The sequence below is a fragment of the Malaclemys terrapin genome, chromosome 1 (genome assembly GCF_027887155.1).
Source record: "Malaclemys terrapin pileata isolate rMalTer1 chromosome 1, rMalTer1.hap1, whole genome shotgun sequence".
Lineage (NCBI taxonomy): Eukaryota > Metazoa > Chordata > Testudines > Emydidae > Malaclemys > Malaclemys terrapin.
The window spans coordinates 126,171,331-126,192,624 of record NC_071505.1 but is presented as its reverse complement, the minus strand read 5'-3'; the positions used below and the strand labels follow the sequence as shown (position 1 = coordinate 126,192,624).

The window sequence follows — 21,294 nt, the reverse complement described above, 5'->3', positions numbered from 1 at the left end:
TTTAAGCCCTCACACTAGATAGCAAATGGTCTTTTCAGACAGAGGACCAAGACAGAAAATACTGCTGGAAAACAAGAGTTTTTATTGTACAGCTGGGCTTTAGCAAAGAAAAGTAATATAGTATAATTCTGTTAACATCGTTTGTCAAATTACCCAAGGAAAGGTAGGTTAGTAACCTGCAACTGCAGACCTATTGCCCTTGCAGACCCATGCTGTTTGAAGCATGAGTATGTCCTTCAGCACCACAGGCCCTAGAAAGATCCTGAAAGCAGCAACCAGTAGGGCTTTGTACAAGCTCAAATACAGTTCCACACATTGGGCCAGGCTACATACATTTCAACAGCATTCGGCCCTGAAAGCACTCAGTTCCTTCTTATGCTTCAAAATGTCAGCCAAAGGCTATAAAGTGGGTGAGAATACTGTAATGGCCCTCACCCGGGGTCTGGTTGGGGAGAATGTCCTAGCGGTCACGGCTGCAACACTTGACATCCAAGGAGGTTGTGTGGAGGGGAGCCTGAGCTCTCCCACTCCACCAGGCTCCAACCCAGGGACCTTTGGGCTACCAGTAGTCTGGCAACCAAGGCTGCTTAAGGCTATCCTCCATGGGCGCCTTCCTCTCATCTCCCTTCCCTCCCCCACAGGGGTCAGCTTAGTCTAGGACAGGGGTGGGCAAACTTTTTGGCCCAAGGGCCACATCTGGGTATGGAAATTGTATGGTGGGCAATGAATGCTCATGAAATTGGAGGTTGGGGTGCACGAGGGAGTGAGGGCTCCGGCTGGGGGTGCAGGCTCTGGGGTAGGGCCAAAAATGAGGAGTTCAGGAGGGGCTCCAGGCTGGGACTGAGAGGTTTGGAGGGCGGGAGGAGGATAAGGCTGGGGCACGGGGTTGGGGCACAGGAAGATGTCAGGGATGCAGGCTTTGGGTGGCGCTTCCCTCAAGCAGCTCCCAGAAGCAGTGGCATGTCCCCCTCCAGCTCCTACGCAGAGGGGCAGCCAGGCAACTCTGTGCACCACCCTGTCCACAGGTGCCGCCCCTGCAGCTCCCATTGGCCGCGGTTCCCGGCCAATGGGAGCTGCAGGGGCGGCACTTGGGGCAGGGGCAGCATACGTAGGAGCCAGAGGGGGGACATGCCACTGCTTTTGGGAGCCGCATGGCGCCACGGAATGTGCAGAGCGGGGCAAGCCCTGGACCCTGCTCCCCGACGGGAGCTCGAGGGCCGGATTAAATTGTCTGAAGGGCCGGATGCGGCCCCCCAGGCCATAGTTTGCCCATCCCTGGTCTCAGGCCTTCTCCTGGTGGGGAAATCCAAACTAAAAGTAGTAAAAGGGAGTTACCAATGTCCAAGGTCCCCAGGATACTTTCCTCTCTGGTTGTCTCTGGGGTGGGTCCTCCCTTCCCTCAGGGAGGGCCCCTTTGGGCAGCTGTATCAGAGCCTTCAGGCTTCCCTCTGCTTTATGCTGCTGGAGCTGTGGGCTGCTCCAGCTGCTGTGTCTGCTCACCTCCAGCTCTGCCATCCAAATGAGCTACAGTAATTCCCTGCCTTTTAATTCCTCCAGCAGATGGAGCATTTGCTGCAGGTGTGGCAGGGCGGGGCTGGTTGAGCCCAAAATAATCCCTTAACACCTTGTTGCCCAGTGTGGGGTTTGTACACCCCATCACACATACATCTGCCCAGGAAACATTTCGGAGAACTCCATTTACAGAGAGGTAACCTTTTTCTTCGTTAAGAATGGTCTCTGCAGATTACCACTCTCAGGAGACTGATGAGAAGTAGCAGACCCCAGAAAAGGAACAAGACTAAAGGACTGGTCACCACAAACAAGTAGACTGTGAAACTTGTGTAGACTAGGAAAATGAGAGGCAGTTTAAAAATGCATTACCTAACAAGTTAATTAATTAGTTGGTTGGAGTCAACCCTAGAGTCAAGTTCCCAAAAAGAGTACCTGTGCGGAGGTGGGTGGAGCAACTTAGCTCTTAAATTAAGAGAATGATGTTGAGTAAAGGCATGAATTAATCTCCAGGTGACTTCACAGATGGCAGAAACTGAAGCATTTCTGAAGCATGCCACACAAGCAACCAGACCATCCAGTCTTGTTAATTTCACATGGTCACAGGATTGAATACAAAGTCTGATCCATTTACACACAACACAGAGATGACTTCTTTCTTTGTCTTAATTACTGCCCACCAGATACAGGTGCCACTGGAAACATTTAGTGAAGAACTCATCATCCCCAAAGACAAGACCACACAGTATGGGACAGAGCTGTCGCCTCCCCAATAAGTGAGGTAATACTTTGTGTCAGTATCATCTATAGCAATGATCTAAAATACTAAAGCTCTCAATACAAGGGAGAGCTTTCAATGCCAGTTATAGTGTTCAAAATTCCAACACCTCGATGTGGAGTATGGATGGACTCCTTGAACTTACAAAGGCTACTTAGATAACGGGTGGCTTCAGTTTTCAATGCAGAATGGGAATCATAGATGTCCCTGAACTGAGAGTCCCTTTCACAGAGGGAAATGTGAAAAACTGTAGAAACACCAGATGATCACAAAGATGATGAAGAAAGAGGACAGGCAATGGTGCTAGAAGCATCTCTGATTGAAGCAGGGTTTCCAAACTTATGGCATTTTTTTCCCTTGCAAGTGACCTGATCCTTGCTCCTGAATGACATCTCTCTGCCACCTTCTCCTGCCTTTTGATATTCTGGAAATCTAGGCTCTGCCTTTGAAAGAGGCATCAAGACCCTCAAAAGGATCCTCCTAGAACTGCTAAGCTGAGAGCAGGAAGAAGGCCTGATACAACAGCTGCTGCTAATATGGAAGCACTGTGAAGGTACTGCTTGGCTAAAGGAACCTCTCCCTTCAAGACCCTCTCTCTACCAGAACTGCATAACTGCTCCCTACCAGAACTGCTACTGGACTAGAGGGAAAGGAAGGAAAAGAAGCCAAAATCATGCCTGGAAAGAGAGGTTCCTCCTGAGCTCTACCTGAGGACTCCTCTGCTTTCCAATGCGGAGACAGAACACTGGATTCCAAAAATGTGCACAGTACTTGCCAGCAAGTGGAACCATCAAATCACTGGGGGAAAAAAATTACAAGTAGGATATTTGCTTCCCAAGTGTGGGTCAAAGGCAGAAAACCCATCGGTACTGGACTAATAGAGCAGTGGGAAGAAAGAAAAGTTCAGGCAGTGCATTAGTCACAATATTTGTCCTCTCTGTGTCCTAATGGTTGATGGCATTAACTTTAAAAGTAACTTCAGCACTGTGAATATTTACCTGTGTAATTCATCGGAGGCTAAAACTGATGAACACTTACATCTGCTACACAAACACTTTGTATAAATCTATCCCGCTTTAGCCTGCCGCAGACTAAGTGTCCATGTGGACCCTTCTGCTGCATGCTAAAAGCTCCATAGCTCACTTTGATTACATTGCGCTTGGATGCTGACAAACCCTCAACGTTGAGTTGGAGAACTCTTAAAGCTGGGCCGATGACGAGAAAGCCACAGGATTGCACCACTGTGTGGTCTCAACTGCCAGATCTGTCTGGCTAGAGAATCTTGCCCGCATGCTCGGGGTTCAGCTGATCGCCATATTTGGGGTTGGGAAGGAATTTTCCTCCAGGGTAGATTGGTAGAGGCCCTGCAGGTTTTTCGCCTTCCTCCGCAGCATGGGGCAGGGGTCGCTTGGTGGAGGATTCTCAGCGATTTGAGGTCTTTAAATCATGATTTGGGGACTTCAACAGCTGAGTCAAGGGAGAGAATTCTTCCAGGAGTGGGTGGGTCAGCTTTTGTGGCCCGCATCATGCGGGAGGTCAGACTAGATGATCATAATGGTCCCTTCTGACCTTAGAGTCTATGAGTCTATGATCAGAATCGGTCAGCAGCAACCCTAAATGTGATGAGTGGTCAGCTATAGACGTTTGGAATGGTTTCTTTGTTGCTGATCCAACTGTTCAACCATGGGGTCTGCATGATGACCCACTTTGTCAATGTAGTCTCTGTCAGTCAATGGTGCATGTTGTCGGTGAGTGTCAACTAACCAGAAAAAACGAACAGGAGTACTTGTGGCACCTTAGAGACTAACAAATTTATTAGAGCATAAGCTTTCGTGGGCTACTGCCCACTTCTTCGGATGCATATAGAGTGGAACATATATTGAGGAGATACACACATACAGAGAGCATGAACAGGTGGGAGTTGTCTTACCAACTCTGAGAGGCCAATTAAGAGAAAAAAAAATTTTTGAAGTGATAATCAAGCTAGCCCAGTACAGACAGTTTGATAAGAAATGTAAGTATTCTCACAAGGGGAGATAGATTTAATGTTTGTAATGGCTCAGCCATTCCCAGTCCTTATTCAATCCTGAGTTGATTGTATCTAGTTTGCATATCAATTCCAGCTCAGCAGTCTCTCGTTGGAGTCTGTTTTTGAAGTGTTTCTGTTGTAAGATAGCCACCCGCAGGTCTGTCATTGAATGGCCAGACAGGTTAAAGTGTTCTCCCACTGGTTTTTGAGTATTATGATTCCTGATGTCAGATTTGTGTCCATTAATTCTTTTGCGGAGAGACTGTCCGGTTTGGCCAATGTACATGGCAGAGGGGCATTGCTGGCACATGATGGCATATATCACATTGGTAGATGTGCAGGTGAACGAGCCCCTGATGGTATGGCTGATGTGATTAGGTCCTATGATGATGTCACTTGAATAGATATGTGGACAGAGTTGGCATCGGGCTTTGTTACAAGGATAGGTTCCTGGGTCAGTGTTTTTGTTCAGTGATGTGTGGTTGCTGGTGAGTATTTGCTTTAGGTTGGGGGGTTGTCTATAAGCGAGGACAGGTCTGTCTCCCAAGATCTGTGAGAATAAAGGATCATCTTTCAGGATAGGTTGTAGATCTCTGATGATGCGCTGGAGAGGTTTTAGTTGGGGGCTGAAGGTGACAGCTAGTGGTGTTCTGTTATTTTCTTTGTTGGGCCTGTCTTGTAGGAGGTGACTTCTGGGTACTCGTCTGGCTCTGTCAATCTGTTTTTTCACTTCAGCAGGTGGGTATTGTAGTTTTAAGAATGCTTGACAGAGATCTTGTAGGTGCTGGTCTCTATCTGAGGGATTGGAGCAAATGCGGTTATATCTTAGAGCTTGGCTGTAGACAATGGATCGTGTAGTGTGTCCTGGATGGAATATGGAGGCATGTAGGTAAGTGTAGCTGTCAGTAGGTTTCCGGTATAGGGTGGTATTGATGTGACCATCGCTTATTAGCACAGTAGTGTCCAGGAAATGGACCGCTTGTGTGGACTGATCTAGGCTGAGGTTGATGGTGGGATGGAAATTATTGTGGAATTCCTCAAGGGCTTCTTTTCCATGGGTCCAGATGATGAAGGTGTCATCAATGTAGCGCAAGTAGAGTAGGGGCGTTAGGGGACGAGAGCTAAGGAAGCGTTGTTCTAAGTCAGCCATAAAAATGTTGGCATACTGTGGGGCCATGCGGGTACCCATAGCAGTGCCGCTGACTTGAAGGTATATATTGTCCCCAAATGTGAAATAATTGTGGGTGAGGACAAAGTCACAAAGTTCAGCCACCAGGTTAGCTGTGACATTATCGGGGATACTGTTCCTGATAGCTTGTAGTCCACCTTTGTGTGGAATATTGGTGTAGAGGGCTTCTACGTCCATAGAGGCCAGGATGGTGTTTTCTGGAAGATAACCGATGGATTGTAGTTTCCTCAGGAAGTCAGTGGTGTCTCGAAGATAGCTGGGAGTGCTGATAGCGTAGGGTCTGAGGAGAGAGTCCACATAACCAGACAAGCCTGATGTTAGGGTGCCAATGCCTGAGATGATGGGGCGTCCAGGATTTCCAGGTTTATGGATTTTGGGTAGCAAATAGAATACCCCTGGTCAGGGTTCTAGGCATGTGTCTGTACAGATTTGTTCCGGTGCTTTGTCAGGGAGTTTTTTTTAAGCAGATGGTGTAGTTTCTTTAGGTAATCCTCAGTGGGATCAGAGGATAATGGTCTGTAGAATGTGGTGTTAGAGAGCTGTCTAGCAGCCTCTTGGTCATATTCCAATTTATTCACAACGATGACAGCACCTCCTTTGTCAGCCTTTTTGATTATGATGTCAGGGTTGTTTCTGAGGCTGTAGATGGCGTTGTGTTCAGCATGGCTGAGGTTATGGGGCTTTTCCACAATTTCAGCCTTTGCACGTTGACAGAAGCAATCTATGTAGAAATCCAGTCTGTTGTTTCGACCACCCGGAGGAGTCCACGCAGAATCCTTTTTTTTGTAGTGCTGGTAGGGGGGATTCTATGGGTTAGTTCAGAGGTATGTTGGAAATATTCTTTGAGTCGGAGACATCGAAAGTAGGATTCTAGACTAACCAGAGTGTCAACTAACCAGACTTCATGGTCGCCTTAGGGCCTTTCTTTCTGCTGATGAAGCTGCTGTCGGGTGGCTTGGCAAGCACTGCAAACTCTAGAAGAAGTCGTCCACTTCGATCTACACCCATTAAATGCACTACGGAACTTTTAGTGCACTGCAGCAGAGTCCACACGGACAGTTAGTGCATGGCAGGCTGCCGTGGGGTAGATTTACACCTCAACTTGCTGTCATCTAAATGTTCATGTAGACCATCTCTACTTTAGAAAAGAAAATAATGACTACAATTTATAGCCATGAACAAATTGTTATTATTTAAGAAAAGGAGGAAATATTTCCATTACCAAGAATCAGCATTTGGCAGAGCCAAGAGCTAACATGAGAAGAACAAATACAGATCTCATTCATGTGCTGAACAGCAAGTTTCAAACTGCTTTGGACACTCAGATTAAAAGATTGCATTTCAACAAGGTATGCAGGAATTATGTTAACATTAAGAACATTTTTAATTCTTTAAAAAACAGGCAGCCAATGTAACTTCTTGAAGAAAATAGTACCATTTTAGTGAGCCCAAATATAACATTATAGTTGCTTAAAAAGGTTGCTGTGCCATGCGGTAGCCGCGGCACAGAGGCCTGAACTCTTTATTGCAAAGCACTGGCTCTACCGCCAATACCGCGGCTATGTAAATTCGTTGAAGCAATCTTAGTGGTATGTGCTAGTGAGAGTCCAAGTACAGCCCCACATTTTGAATGAATTGCTGACAAAATATTTTTTCAATGTTCCTGCCAAAGAAGCATTACAACAACTCAGTTTTGAGTTAATGAAAACAGAGACAAAAATCTTTGCACTCCTACCTGGCTGCATCTACTGCGTATTTATTTACTATATGGGGAAAGTGGCTTAGTCCTTAGATGTGAAAAATGTTTCTTGGTAATGAATCAAACATGAGCCTGGATCAAAAAATTAAATGTAATAATAAAACTGAGACCGAGGCTACAACCGCAATACACCATCATCTTAAGTTATTGTCAACGTATCCCGGAGCCAATAAAGACAGCATCTGTCTTTCACACATTGAATTGCAGAAAACTGCAGCTCACTTAGTATCTGATAAATCCGAATTAAAGTCGTAGTGTAGACCAGGCCTGAGAAACAGTCATACCAACAAGAATGTTTCAGATACAGAAGACTTATGGGAGAAAGAGTGGTTTATCATCAATGTAAAATATGTTATGAAAGCTTAAACTATTCCAAAGCTATGTTAAGTGACAGCATAGACTGCACATCAGGACCAACACTGAACAAATGATTAAATTTAGCTTGCGGCTAGCTACTTTTTAATCAGAAATATACTTTGATGTTCTAACAAAATAAGCTCTGAATCAGGTCACTCAAAAGAAAGAAACAAACAAACAATTTCTATTTACCCTATAATCCTCATTCACAGTGAGCCACAAGGACAAACCAAGAAACAAACAATTCAAAGTACAGCTATTATGTTATATTACTATAACAAAATATTAGGCATTCCTTGTATATGCAAGGAAAAATATACCCTGAAGTTTGACACTGAAGCAACCTAGTTAACCAAAAATTCAACTGGAGTTCAAAATTATGTTTTTGTCCATTCCATATAAACTTGAATGGAGAGCTGCAAAGAAATTGAAAAGACAGCATCAAAATGCCTGCTTCCACCCACCGCAAATTACTTCATAATCAATAGTGGCAAAAAGGCACTTGGCTGCAGAAAGGGATTTTTGTTTTGATTTTTAACTTTTGAACCTTAGTCGGTAAATATACAAAAATCTGCATGGAAATACCTGCCAGCTTGCTAAAAGTTCAACATATTTGTTTTTCTTCTGCAATATTTAGTATTGACCAAGTACTACTCTTAGAGGTAGTATATTCTCACTATTTTTTCCATGTGAGTTAATAATATCAGATTCTGGGCATTTTATGTGGCCTTTTAAAAACAAAAATATAAATGATAAGCTTTCAATAGCTCTGGCACAGTTCTCATAGGCCAACATGCTTATAGTACATTAAGAACAGAAAAATACAAACTGAAAGGTCCATTGTGGCACTGAGTAGGTATTACAATGATATGAACTGAACTCACAAGCAAGTCTCTTGACATTTCTATTTAGCTTGTAGTTTTACATTTTTTTATTAAAAATGCTTGATTAATTTTTGTTCCTGTTTTTATTATATTCAATACAATCACCAAGTAATAGGGTACTGCTTTTATAGTTTTCCCCTTCAAGAAACATGTTTACCTTTTGGTTCCCCAAAAAAACACTTTCAACTATCCCTATGTTGAGATTAGGGCTGTCAAACGATTAAAAAGAGCAATTGCCATTAATCACAAGATTAAAAAAATAGTCGCGATTAATCATGCTGTTAAACAATAACAGAATACCATTTATTTAAATATGTTTGGTGTTAGGAGGGAAGTGTGTGTGTGTGTAGGCTCTAAAGTTTTACATTGCTTTGTTTTTGGGTGCAGTTATGTAAAAAAGAATCTACATTTGTAAATTGCACTTTCACGATAAAGCGATTGCTCTATAGCACTTGTATTTTTCAATTCACCTCATACTCATCTTTTTTACAGTTCAAATATTTATAATCAAAATAATAATATAAAATGATCACTGTGCACTTTGTATTCTGTTGTAATTGAAATCAGTATATTTGAAAATGTAGAAAATCATCCAAAAATATTTATAATAAATTAAAATGGGTTTTCTATCATTTAACAGTTTTATTAAAACTGCAATTAATCGCAACTAATTTTTTAATCTAGTTAATTTATTTTGCATTAATCACTTGAGCTAACTGCGATTAATTGACAGCCCTAGTTGAGACACAATTTATCCCAACTATTTTCTTGACCTTCGGTATTAATAAGTAAGATCACATTTCTACCATGAAAACAGTAGAGCTGATTGAAAAAACAGAATTTCCATCCCATGGGAAACTGCAATATTTTGACATTTCATTCATCCCAAATAGTGTTTGAAAAGTCAAAATATCAAAACTATTTGTGGAACAAAATGTTCTAGAAAAAAGTTTGATTCAGAAATGTTGAAATGTTTCAGGTATTAATTTCTGCATCTTCCTGAAGGACTGTAGTGTCATAGGACTTGTAATTCTGGCTCCCTCATTCCTCTGTTCTCTCCCCTGGTCCCAGTTCCCTAACTGGACTACATCTGTCTGTATCTTCCCACAGAAAATTTAAGATTTCAATGAAATGCTACTTTCTGACAAAAGTGTGTGTGTGGAGGGTTTTGGTTTGGTTTTGGGTTTTTTTGAACCAGTGCTAACAGATTAATGCTCTAATTTTAGACTATAAATAATTCTTGAGCTGCATAGTTTCAGAACCTTTTGGATAGATGCAAAAAGAAGAACAGGAGTACTTGTGGCACCTTAGAGACTAACAAATTTATTAGAGTATAAGCTTTCGTGGACTACAGCCCACTTCTTCGGATGCATATTTATTTACTATATGGGGAAAGTGGCTTAGTCCTTACATGTGAAAAATGTTTCGCATTATGCATCCGAAGAAGTGGGCTGTAGTCCACGAAAGCTTATGCTCTAATAAATTTGTTAGTCTCTAAGGTGCCACAAGTACTCCTGTTGTTCTTTTTGCGGATACAGACTAACACGGCTGCTACTCTGAAACCTGTCATTTTGGATAGATGGAGATTTGAAAAACTGGGGGCTTATCCAAGGTTGCTTTCCAGATTCCCCAACTTCGAACATTTTAAACAGAATGCTGGCCAACTTGTAAAAGGCCAGCCAGCTTTGAAGAGGCTATGTTTCAACAACAATAGTCCCCTTAAAGGCAGCTGGTAATTGCAAGTCATCTAACATTCTTTTGAGTTCCCTCCATGTGAGGAGTTAAGTTATTCAAGACTGTACTTAATGAATCAGAAATCAGTCCTGCTCAGCTACGGCTACAAAGAAAATTCAATTACTCTTTTGAGGAGTTTTCGATCCCAAATCCTTGTCAAGAAGTAAAAGCCTTTCTACACTGTATTTGTGAAGCTGCTCTTGGGTATAACACAATCATGACTACTCTCTATGACAATATGCAGACGTTAGCCTATGTGCTACCAACAGAAGTGAATATGTGTCTGCCAGAACAGCGACAGTGACACACTTGAATCTGGTGCATAACAGCAGCATCATAACCATTGAAATGAAATTAAATATATTTGCTTTTCAGTGTTTGATTTTCTTGAAAACCACCCTACTTTCTTCCCACTGAATTTTACTGATATGTAAATATTGATGGGTGTGACCAAGTTGTCACAGTGGAAACAATAGTAACAGAAATCTAACATTGTTGCTTGGCTCCTAAATTCCCAATAATAATATCGGAACAATTTGTAAATGAGCAAAATGCCATCATAACAGATAGTTGGGAATGATTAAGTGCAGCCAAGTGTATTTAAAGATAGGACACTCATGTAGACATTTGGAAAGCCTGAGTTTGCATGCATGTGACCAAGGAGATGTGATTTACTGAACGTGACACCTTCTATATTCTGAAAGGGGTGGGGGGAAGCAAACACTCTGCAAGTGCCTTATTATGGACATTGGATTAACCACTTCTGCCTATTATTTCCCCTTCTATCCTCATCTGATGACCTTGTACAATATTTTGCTCCCTACTCATTTGAAGGTTATTCTGACAAAAGACTGTTTATTCTGCTTTTCTTCCACAGCAATTTTGGATTCCCACAGTCACATCACTTAAAGGTCTTCATTAATGAAGCAGAAGTCAACAGAATGAGCCTACAGTGACCAAACAGATAGTCCAGTTGTTTATTTTGCCGCTTTATGTATTCTATAATTACTTTCCCAATAAAAAGACTCAAATAGAAATCTGGTTGCCTGACCCTCAAACTTTAAGATTGCTGTTTGGAAACTGTTTCTGCCCTAAGTAAATTGACCTGGTTATGAAAAAGAGCCTACCCACAAACAATGTTTTAAATAAAATTGGAACAAAACCAATCTATTAAATGACATTTGCTTTTCCTTTAGTCATTCTAAGTCCTTTTGGGGGATTTTCCAAATATCCAGTAAGACCTTACTATCTCTTCCAAATTACAACATTTATATCAAACATAGAAGTTAAATTTTGACTTTAGACATAAACCTTGAAAATAATGAACTACAAAATCTGCAAAAAGATGTTTTCACTATTGAGTATTTTTTCTCAAAACGCCCCCATATTTAAACAACAGTGGAGGTGACAGGATGATCTGGCCCTTAAAGGAAGTAGTTCTCAGTGGTCAGCATGTGGAGAGAGAAGCATCAGTCCTGGAAATGAAGTTCCTGGGAGGAAATTGTGTCACTTTATCTTTAAGAGCCTGGGGGCTAGGTGCCTTGCAGAGAGGACAGGGCAAGGCTCCCCTCTCCCCACAAACCAATGGGGAATGAGCTGGGAGAAGAGGATCAGCATAAATGCTGCCTCCTCCCTCACAGCAGGGCAAATGTCTGCACAATTTAGGGAGTAAGGCGGCTCCGGCAGGGCCCTGAGTTAGCAGGGAGAAGACTGTAGCAGAAGAAGGCTGTTTCCTGGATCCTCCCAGCCTGAGGATTAATTGAGGGAAAAGTGATCTGCTGAGGAAGGAACTAGCTAGTGGCCCTACAGCTGGCTAAATTATAACCCACCCCCATGGAGTGGGGCTGGGGCTCCTGCCCTAAGGAGAGAGAGTGTGACTCTTTCATTGTTTTATACTATGTTCCAGGAGAAGAGCTGGGGAGACAGGCTGTTTGAAGCACAACCCTAGCTCCAGGGAAGGGGCTCTGAGGTCTCCCCTCAACCAGGACAAAGAACTGACTAGGACTCTTACAGGGACCCAAAGTAGGGTGATTTGGGGCAACTCACAAAGACAGCCAACATTTGTAGAAAACTTAATAAACGGGATCCCACAAAGTGGTTGCATAGTCTTAAGCAAACCTAAGTCTTGTCATTGATTGAAAAGAACCCGAAGGGGATGCAGCAGGGCCACAAGGGGGTGTGCTGGAGAGGCTTACCCCTTGGCACTAGATTATTTGCATCCTGATGGAAAGGCTGGAGCAAGAGAGAACACGTCACAAATGCATAATTGAAAACACAGTTTATAGTAACTTATTAGCAAAAATATATAAAGTTGAACATTGTAAAATCACTGATTATATTCTTTAAACTACCCGGTAATAAAATGAAACATCGAAAATTCACAAGCATACCATCTGTGTCCTACTTTTGTTTAATTGTTGCATGTTGCATTAGAACTTTTAAGACATGCAAGAAAACTAATGTATGTAATGTTTCATTGCTGCTTAATCTTACTGTCATACCCCAAGTACTAAAATCTGTGAAAGATTATTTCCTGACTTAGTTTCCACTTCAAAACCCAATATGTTTTAATACATGTTTTTACAAACAGATATTCAAAGAGAGATGGAACAAACAAGCATGCAAACGTAATGTTTTTATTATATGACCCGTAACTCACTCACTAGATGTATGCTGCTCATTTTAGACTCAAATTTATCTCTGTTCCACACAAATTTGGTATGCACATATTGTAAGTTTAAAACCAAAATGTAGAATCAGTACAAATCTGACAAAAATGGTTGCTTACCCTAAATGATAGAATCCTAATCAACCTAGACTTCTGAGTTCAATTACTTCCTATGTCTTCAGTTTTGATATATGTGAACCAGACTTGCATCTTAGTAGTTATCCATGCTATTTAAATAAATCAAAAAGAGATACATACGACCATTCAGACTCCAGTTGCTTTTTATAGACTTTTACAACAGCAAGAGCTACATTCAAGTTCTTATGCTTCAGTAGTTCTCTCACTTTCTCTGAATTCAGGCAGGTGAACAGTACCATACAGCAATAGGTAATAATTTTCTCATCATGGTGATTGAGGCAATTCCTAAAAAAAAAAATTGTTAAGGATCAAGCTGGAATAATGCAGCAGTGGTATTTAAGAAGAAAGGAAACATAAAGAACTTCATGAACTGCGTAAGAGGTGATGAAATAAATGGCACCTATGAAACATATAACCATTTCCAAGTAATCTTAGAGATCAGACTTATAGGAAAATTGCAAAGCTAAAATTAAAATGGAGTTAAGTAAAGTTTTTTTGAAAAAGAATTCCTTTCACCATCAAAAGATAAAGACTTTTTAATATGGAAGAAACAATATAAAATATTTCCTCAGCTTAAGTAATACCTATCCTGCATGTTAGACCCCAAACCAACAAAGTGCTAAGTGCACTTGATTCCCACGAACTTCAATGGAAGTCAGGGATGCCTGGACTTGACAAAAAAGAACATACCAGTAGAACCTCAGTTATTAACACCTCGGGACTCGAGGTTTGTAACTCTGAGATTCCACTATAGTTATCTGCAGAAAGTTCTATGAGGCAGGATATAAAGTATTCAACACAGGGACATTTGTTGCCAATTTCCAGGATATTATTGTGACTCTTAATAATTAGTGTTTTTCTTAAAATTGTAGGTTCTGTATCAAGTAATTACATGAGAATCAGTTTTCATTTAAAAAAAAAAAAAAAATTTCTAGCCCTCAAAATTGTTGAGAAAAAAGTTTGAAACCTGGCCGAAGCACACCGTGAAAGCTCGAACAAGAAAAAGAACCCAACGTGTAGTTTCATGATTTTTAAGCCAAACATGATTTTTTTGAGGCTTGACTTATGATTTTTGAAGCCTTAGGGCTGACAAGGCTGAAACCTCATGCTTCAGGACTTAACTATTACAGACAAGGATGAGACCTAATGTTGAGGGCAGATTATCCCACATCTGCCTACCGTGAGGTTTTTACACCTTCCTCTGAAGCACCTGGTAGAGATTCTGTCAAAGACAGGACACTGGACTAGATGAACCTCAGGTCTGAAACAATATGGCAATTCCTATGTTCCTAAATAAGCTAACTTTTTATTTCTCCCTCTACTTTCTCTCCAAATCCATCCTGTGTAGTCTCCCCCGCACTTCCCGGTTTGCTGAAGATATCTCAGAATACCTTTCTGAGAGACCAGTCAGAGCGACACACATTGCAGCAACCTAGGCGCTGTCCACCAACTCTCCCACCAACATAGCTTCCACCTCTCACAGAAGTGGAGTAATTATGCTGACAGGAGAGCTCTCTACTGTCGCCATACAGCATCTTCATCAGATTGGCATCAGCAGCGCAGCTGCACCAATGTAGCGCTTCTAGTGTAGACCTGCCATAACTCAGTCAAAAATCAGTATCTAGGTCAGGGGTGGGCAAACTACGGCCCGCGAGCTGTTTTAAGCTGACCTGCGAGCCGCACCACGCGGCTCGGTCCCACTCCGGCGCTCCAGCCAGGACCCAGGACCATACCACACAGGTAAGGGAAGCTGCAGCATGGCCCCGCTCCAGCTCCTACACACTCCAATGGGAGCTGCAGGGGCAGTGCCTGCAGATGGGGCAGCGTTTAGAGCCACCTGGCCATACCTCCACATAGGAGCCGGAGAAGGGACATGCCACTGCTCCCAGGAGCTGCTTGAGGTAAGCACCACTCAGACCCTGCACCCCTGAGCCTCTCCCCACGCCCCAACCCCCTGCCCCAGCCCTGATCCCCCTTCCACTCTCCAAACCCCTCAATCCCAGCCTGGAGCAACCTCCTGCACCCCAAACCTCTCATCCCCAGCCCCACCCCAGAGCTTGCACCCCCTCCTGCACCCCTAGCCCAATTCTGAGAGCTCTCGGGCCAAAAAGTTTGCCCACCCCAATCTAGGTCCATGGAGATTTCAGGATGGAACTACTGTCAATCAAGATAAGCATGCCTTAAAATCAAAACTATAAAACACTGTATAGCTGATGTTCACTTTTATTAAAAGCAAACCAATCCCACAAGATATTTCAGGCCAGATCTAATAAAATACTGTAAATAAAAAAAGTCATTGAAAAGCTGTATGTCGTTGTAAGCTTGATCCAGGAATTTTGGCCAAATCCACTCTATAGATATGTAAGTGTGCAATACTTCCTATGTATGTCAACAACATTCAGAGGCTTTTTTTATTTTACTTTCACTCACCTTTCTCCATCCCCTCCTCGCACCAATAACTATCATGTTTAAGTGGCAGCAACTTGAAGTTGGGCAGAGTTAGGTTCTCAGAAATCATCACAGCATTCCACTCTGTAAAGGCCTCTGAACAAGACCTCAGCGATTGACGCAGATCATTTATACAGATCTTGCAATCTCTTCCCAAAGAAACCAGTCTATTGTCAGTTTAGAACAAGAAGGTTTTTCAGGTCCTGACTCCTGAGGTTGAGTAACACAAATGCATCCACAGGATATGGTCTCAATGAGTCTATTCTCGACAGTTATTTTTCAAAGCATTATGGCGCTAGTAGAGTAGCAAATATCATGTACAAAAGATCTAAATAGAACCATAGGGATTACATTAGAAAAACCCATGTAAATGCTTACAAGAAAAGATCTGGGAAAGCGCACTTCCAAATGCTATTCTGGGAATCTCCATTCCCTGCTGCAAGGTTTCCAAGAAACTGGAGGCTACAACGTAAAGCTGAGGAAAAAGAACACATGTTAACAGGAAATTCAGCGAGATATCAAAGATTAATAAACTCTGTGCAAATATCAATACATATCTATACTATGGAAAGCCATCCATTTCAGAAAATTGACAACATTTATGTAGCTCTAAAACATATTTATAATACTATATATATTTTCCCCACATTTGCTTTTCTTATACAGTGAATTAATTTTGTACTCAAAAATTCCATAAAGCACATGATACACCCCAAAATGACAGATAAAACAAATCTTTTTTGGGGAGGGGAGGGGGGAGATGACACTGGCTCACAATTTTATTGAATATGAACGATAGCCACTGCAGAGGAAGGGGTTGGGAAGACTGACCAATGGAAGTACAAGGACAGTAAGTTTGCTGTAGGAAGGAGCAGCAGTTGCCACATTGCAATAGCCATTTTGTCTTTTCCATATTTGTGGTGGCTTTTTTCAGTATTTGATTACTGGGATGACAGCTCTGCTGGCTAGCAGCAGAGAAGTCCATGCACATTCCCTGAACTGGCCATGAAACTAATTCTGAAGCTGCTGGCAGCTTCAGAAATACAGTTCTTGTCCCTCTCCAAATTTCTTCAGTCATGGGAAAATACACCAGCTCATTTCACTATGTGTGGTGCCATAAACAAGAGACAGTAAATGGTGGTGGCAGTAGGGCTAATTATATTGCCTCAGATGGAATGGAGCCCTTCCTACCCTCAAATAAAATAGCAAAGCGGCCAACACCTCTGTACACCCAAGCAGATTTTGAATGGCAGGTTGGAAAGCTTTACCACCTGCCTACAAAGTTATGGACATGTGAACAAGGCTCCAAAGGGGCTGAAAGTATGTACGTCAGCCATGTACGTGACTACAGAACTAGTCTGTCCGTAAGCAGTGGACAAAACTACAGGTAGCACAGAATACTGATGACCACAATAAACATACAGTAGCAAAATACCAGTATTTATTTTCAAGTTCTTTCCATTCCTTCTACCAGTTACATCCCTACCCTCTCGAGAAGAGCTGGCAAAATACAGGGCATTTCCCAAAAACATTCAGGAATATGAATGGCAAGTTCAGTTCACTGTTATTCAGAAGGAAAAATTATATTTTGTTCATAGTAACTAGAAAAACTGTACTGCTGCACAGCAAGTCTAAGAGTAACTACCTTTATGTTGTATCATGAAACAAGGTAACAAGATGGAGAAAATATCATTTTAGCTTATGAAAAATATATTGCAGCAGGTAGACTCTCAACAAGCAACCCCTGCAAACAATCTGATTCACTCGTTACCCACTTTATTTGTAGGTAATTTGGCAACCTACTATAAGATACTCAACACCTTAAGGTTTCACTTCTGGGCTACGTCTGCACTTACAACTGTACATGGTTACCCATGGGTTATGCCTCATTGTCCACATCTGAAGCATGTTCCTGAAGGAGTGCGCACACTTGCACACGAGGGATGTGGGTATGTGCACACCTCTGCTCCGGTATGGGTCCCAAGCTGTTCTACAGTGCAACGTGGATGGGAACAAGAGGCGTGTACCAGGTCACGAGTACTGACAGTCCTCTAGAGCCACTCCCACAATGCACTGTTCCCTTTGCTGTTTGACCCTTACCCAAAAGATATAAAGGTCCCTCCACCATTGCCAATAGCACTGAACACTTCAGATCAGTTCTCCTGTGAACTCTGTTGATCAGCAGTGTCAATCATGGAGCATATTCCAAGAGCTGCCGCCTGCTCTCCGGAGCACACCCAGGTGGTGATCAATGTGTGAGCAGAGTAAACCATTCTCCACAGCTTTGCATGGGTCGGCAGGAACATACAGCTGTATCAGGACATTTCAGAGGCTGGAGGAGGCAGGCATTCACCAGACTCCATCCATGAGGCACCTCAGACTCTTGTAATGGATGGTAAAGGACTCCAAACAATCACTCCAGGAGGAGACCTAGCACATGCCCCTTCTACGATGAGCTGAACCGGGTGCTCTCCAGGGCTGCGAGTACAGAGCCTGAAGGGACTCATAACCCCTCCTCAACCCTGCCAGCCTCATGGCAAGGAAGCAGCAGGGGCCTAAGCCCCAGGAGACTCTGAGGAAGATAAGCATGTGATTCTGCACCTGTATCTAATGGATCCAATTGAGGAAAATCCCCAAGTAGCCTGAGGAGGACCCTAAGCTGCTGCAGGAACCGGAACCCAAGGCTGGTAAATTACAATACACGCCATGTCCCCCTTAAAAATCACCTCTTGCTCCGGTAATGTATGCCTGAAACTCCCACCCCAAAACAACTATTCCCTCTTCTCCACTCTATTCCAACATGATCCCCAAACAAGATACAGATGTAAATCAATGACTTCATTTAAATCCTATGAATCACTATAAAGCATTTAGCAGTCTGTTATAGTCCCAACTAATGAGCAGTCACTGTGCCCGTGTCTGTGCATTTCTCAGCCAGTACAACAACAGTCTCTGAGCTGCGCAAACCAGGGGGAAAGGGAGGGAAGAGGCAGGTTCTGAAAGGGCCCAAGTGAGGAAAGAACAATTTTCTGATACCCGTGCAAAGACCCAACACCACCTCTCTCCCTCCCCACCAGTCTCTCTCCCCATAGAATGGTAGCCTTGTGGAAGGCAGACGGGTTTGCTGGGTTGCTTGCCTACAGGCCTACCTAAGTCTGGGAAGGGAAAGGGAACCATTTGGATATTATAGTGGTACATTCTGCCTGTGACCATTTCAGATATTTATTACCAATCCCAGTCTCTGGTGAGTAGCCTCTTCTCACCCCAAGCCACTCTGCTTCTCCCAATTTCTGCAGGGGTGGGTGAATCATGCACTTCAGCAGTTGCTCAAACACAGTGCCGTGCCTTTTGGCAGTGGAGAGGCAATTGGCTTGCGGTGATGATTCAAAAAATTCAGGGAGGAAAATATAGTTGAGGTCTGATTCGGTTTACCTGGCCCTTTCAATGCTCTTTGCTGGACACAGGGGCCAGACTTTCTGTCAAGGCCAGGGCTCTGGAGGACTGGCTCGTTGCCATTGACAGAAGGGCTATGGCTACACTATAGAGCTTACAGCAGCACAGCTGTACCAATGCAGCCGCAGCACTGCTAGTGCGGATGCTCTAAGCCAATGAGAGAGAGCTCTCCCATCGACTTAATTACACCAGCCCCCCCCGAGCGGCGGTGTCAAGGTACCTTCCCCACTCTGAACTTTAGGGTACAGATGTGGGGACCTGCATGAAAACTTCTAAGCTTAACTACAAGCTTAGATTTAGATTTTTGCTGCCACCACTCCCAAGTGCTAACTCCCTTCCCTGGGTAGCCTTGCGAGACTCCTCCACCAATTTCCTGGTGAACACCGATCCAAACCCTTGGATCTTAACACAAGGAGAATTTAACCATCCCCCCTCCTTTCCCCCACCAGTTCCTGGTGAGTCCAGATCCAACCCCTTGGATCTTAAAACAAGGAAAAATCAATCAGGTTCTTACAAGAAGGCTTTTAGTTAAAGAAAAGGTAAAAATCATCTCTGTAAAATCAGGATGGAAAATAACTTTACAGGGTAATCAGATTCAAAGAGCCCAGAGGAACCCCCTCTAGCCTTAAGTTCAAAGTTACAGCAAATAGAGATAAACACTCTAGCAAAAGCTACATTTACAAGTTGAGAAAACAAAGATAAACCTAACACGCCTTGCCTGGCTGTTACTTACAAGTTTGAACTATGAAAGACTTGTTCAGAAAGATTTGGAGAGCATGGATTGATGTCTGGTCCCTCTTAGTCCCAAAAGCGAACAACCCCCAAAAACAGAGCACAAACAAAAGCCTTCCCCCCCCACCAACATTTGAAAGTATCTTGTCCCCTTATTGGTCCTTTGGGTCAGGTGTCAGCCAGGTTATCTGAGCTTCTTAACCCTTTACAGGTAAAAGGATTTTGGAGTCTCTGGCCAGGAGGGATTTTATAGTATTGTACACAGGAGGGTTGCTACCCTTCCCTTTATAATTATGACAGGCGGTAACTAAGTCAGTGAAAGAAGCTCTCCTGCCGACTTAGCGCTGTCTACACAGGTGCTTAGGTCTGCGTAACTCAAATCAGTTGGGGAGGGTGACTTATTCACATCCCTGAGTGACGCAAGTTATAGCGCCGTAAGTTGTAATGTGGACATAGCCAAGGAGTCAGGCGCAGCTTGGGTTCCCTTCAGGCAAGGGAGGATTGTGCTCTAAGGCAGGAGCAGGCAATGATGAACTGTTTCATGGAGAGGGAGTACATCAAGAGGGAATGGGACCATGCACTAATGCAATCACTGGTACAACTGGTGGGAGAACACTTTTGGGTCCTGACCACCACTGTGGCTGCTGCTCCTCTCCAGGGACAGGCAACACCTTTTTCTCTTCCTCTTCCTCCTCCTGGGATCCAGGCTCCTGGTGAGGCACTGAATCCCCCCACTACCCTTGCTGAGGAGCAGCATCATGGACAGGCAGCACACCCTCCTCCACCAGCACCTGAAATCCCCATCATGTGGAACCCTCCATAGCATGCAGGAGGGGAATGATGAGCCCAAGTCAGTTTCTATAACCCAGCCTGTATTTGGTCCCCAAACTCCACAAAGGCTCCATCCCAGTTTGTCTCCCCGCACAATATTATGCAGCCATTCCCCCTTGTCACATCAATAGGGTGGTTAAGGGCAAGGGTACATCTCCACAGACAGTAATGTATCAGGGGGTAGCCATGTTAGTCTGTATCCACAAAAACGAGGAGTCCGGTGACACTTAAAGACAGATTTATTTGGGCATAAGCTTTTGTGGTTAAAACCCACTTCTTCAGATGCATGGAGTGAAATTTACAGATACAAGCATAAATATACTGGCACACAAAGTCAAGGGAGTTACCTTACAAGTGGAGAACCAGTGTTGACAAGGCCAATTCAGTCAGGGTGGATGTGGTCCACTCCCAATAGCTGATGAGGAGGTGTCTATACCAAGAGAGGGAAAATTGCTTTTGTAGTGAGCCAGCCACTCTCAGTCCCTATTCAAGCCCAAATTAATGGTGTTAAGTTTGCACATGAATTGTAGCTCTGCAGTTTCTCTTTGAAGTCTGTTTTTTAGTTGAAGGATGGCTACTTTTAAATCTGTTATTTAAACCTTCACGTCAGCAGCACTGCTAGGGGTACCCGCATGGCCCCACAGTATGCCAACGTTTTCATGGCTGACTTAGAACAACGCTTCCTCAGCTCTCGTCCCCTAGCGCCCCTCCTCTACTTGTGTTACACATTGATGACATCTTCATCATATGGACCTACAGGAAGGAGGCCCTTGGAGAATTCCACC

The 21,294-nt window shown here is 43.3% G+C and overlaps 1 protein-coding gene across 4 annotated transcripts in view; it reads right to left on the bottom strand.

Annotated features, from left to right (window-relative positions):
• ATXN10 (ataxin 10) overlaps positions 1–21,294 on the bottom strand; it is a 177,765-nt gene that overhangs the window by 97,146 nt on the left and 59,325 nt on the right. For all 4 annotated transcript variants that reach the window (XR_008445974.1, XR_008445973.1, XR_008445975.1 and 1 more), the window contains exons 4-5: positions 15,872–15,968; positions 13,166–13,330 (exon numbers count right to left, since the gene is read on the bottom strand). Coding sequence is in view for 1 of the 4 variants with exons in the window: in XM_054038347.1 (XP_053894322.1) it covers positions 13,166–13,330; positions 15,872–15,968 (262 nt within the window). In the remaining 3 variants the exon portion in view is untranslated. The remainder of the gene's footprint in view (positions 1–13,165; positions 13,331–15,871; positions 15,969–21,294) is intronic.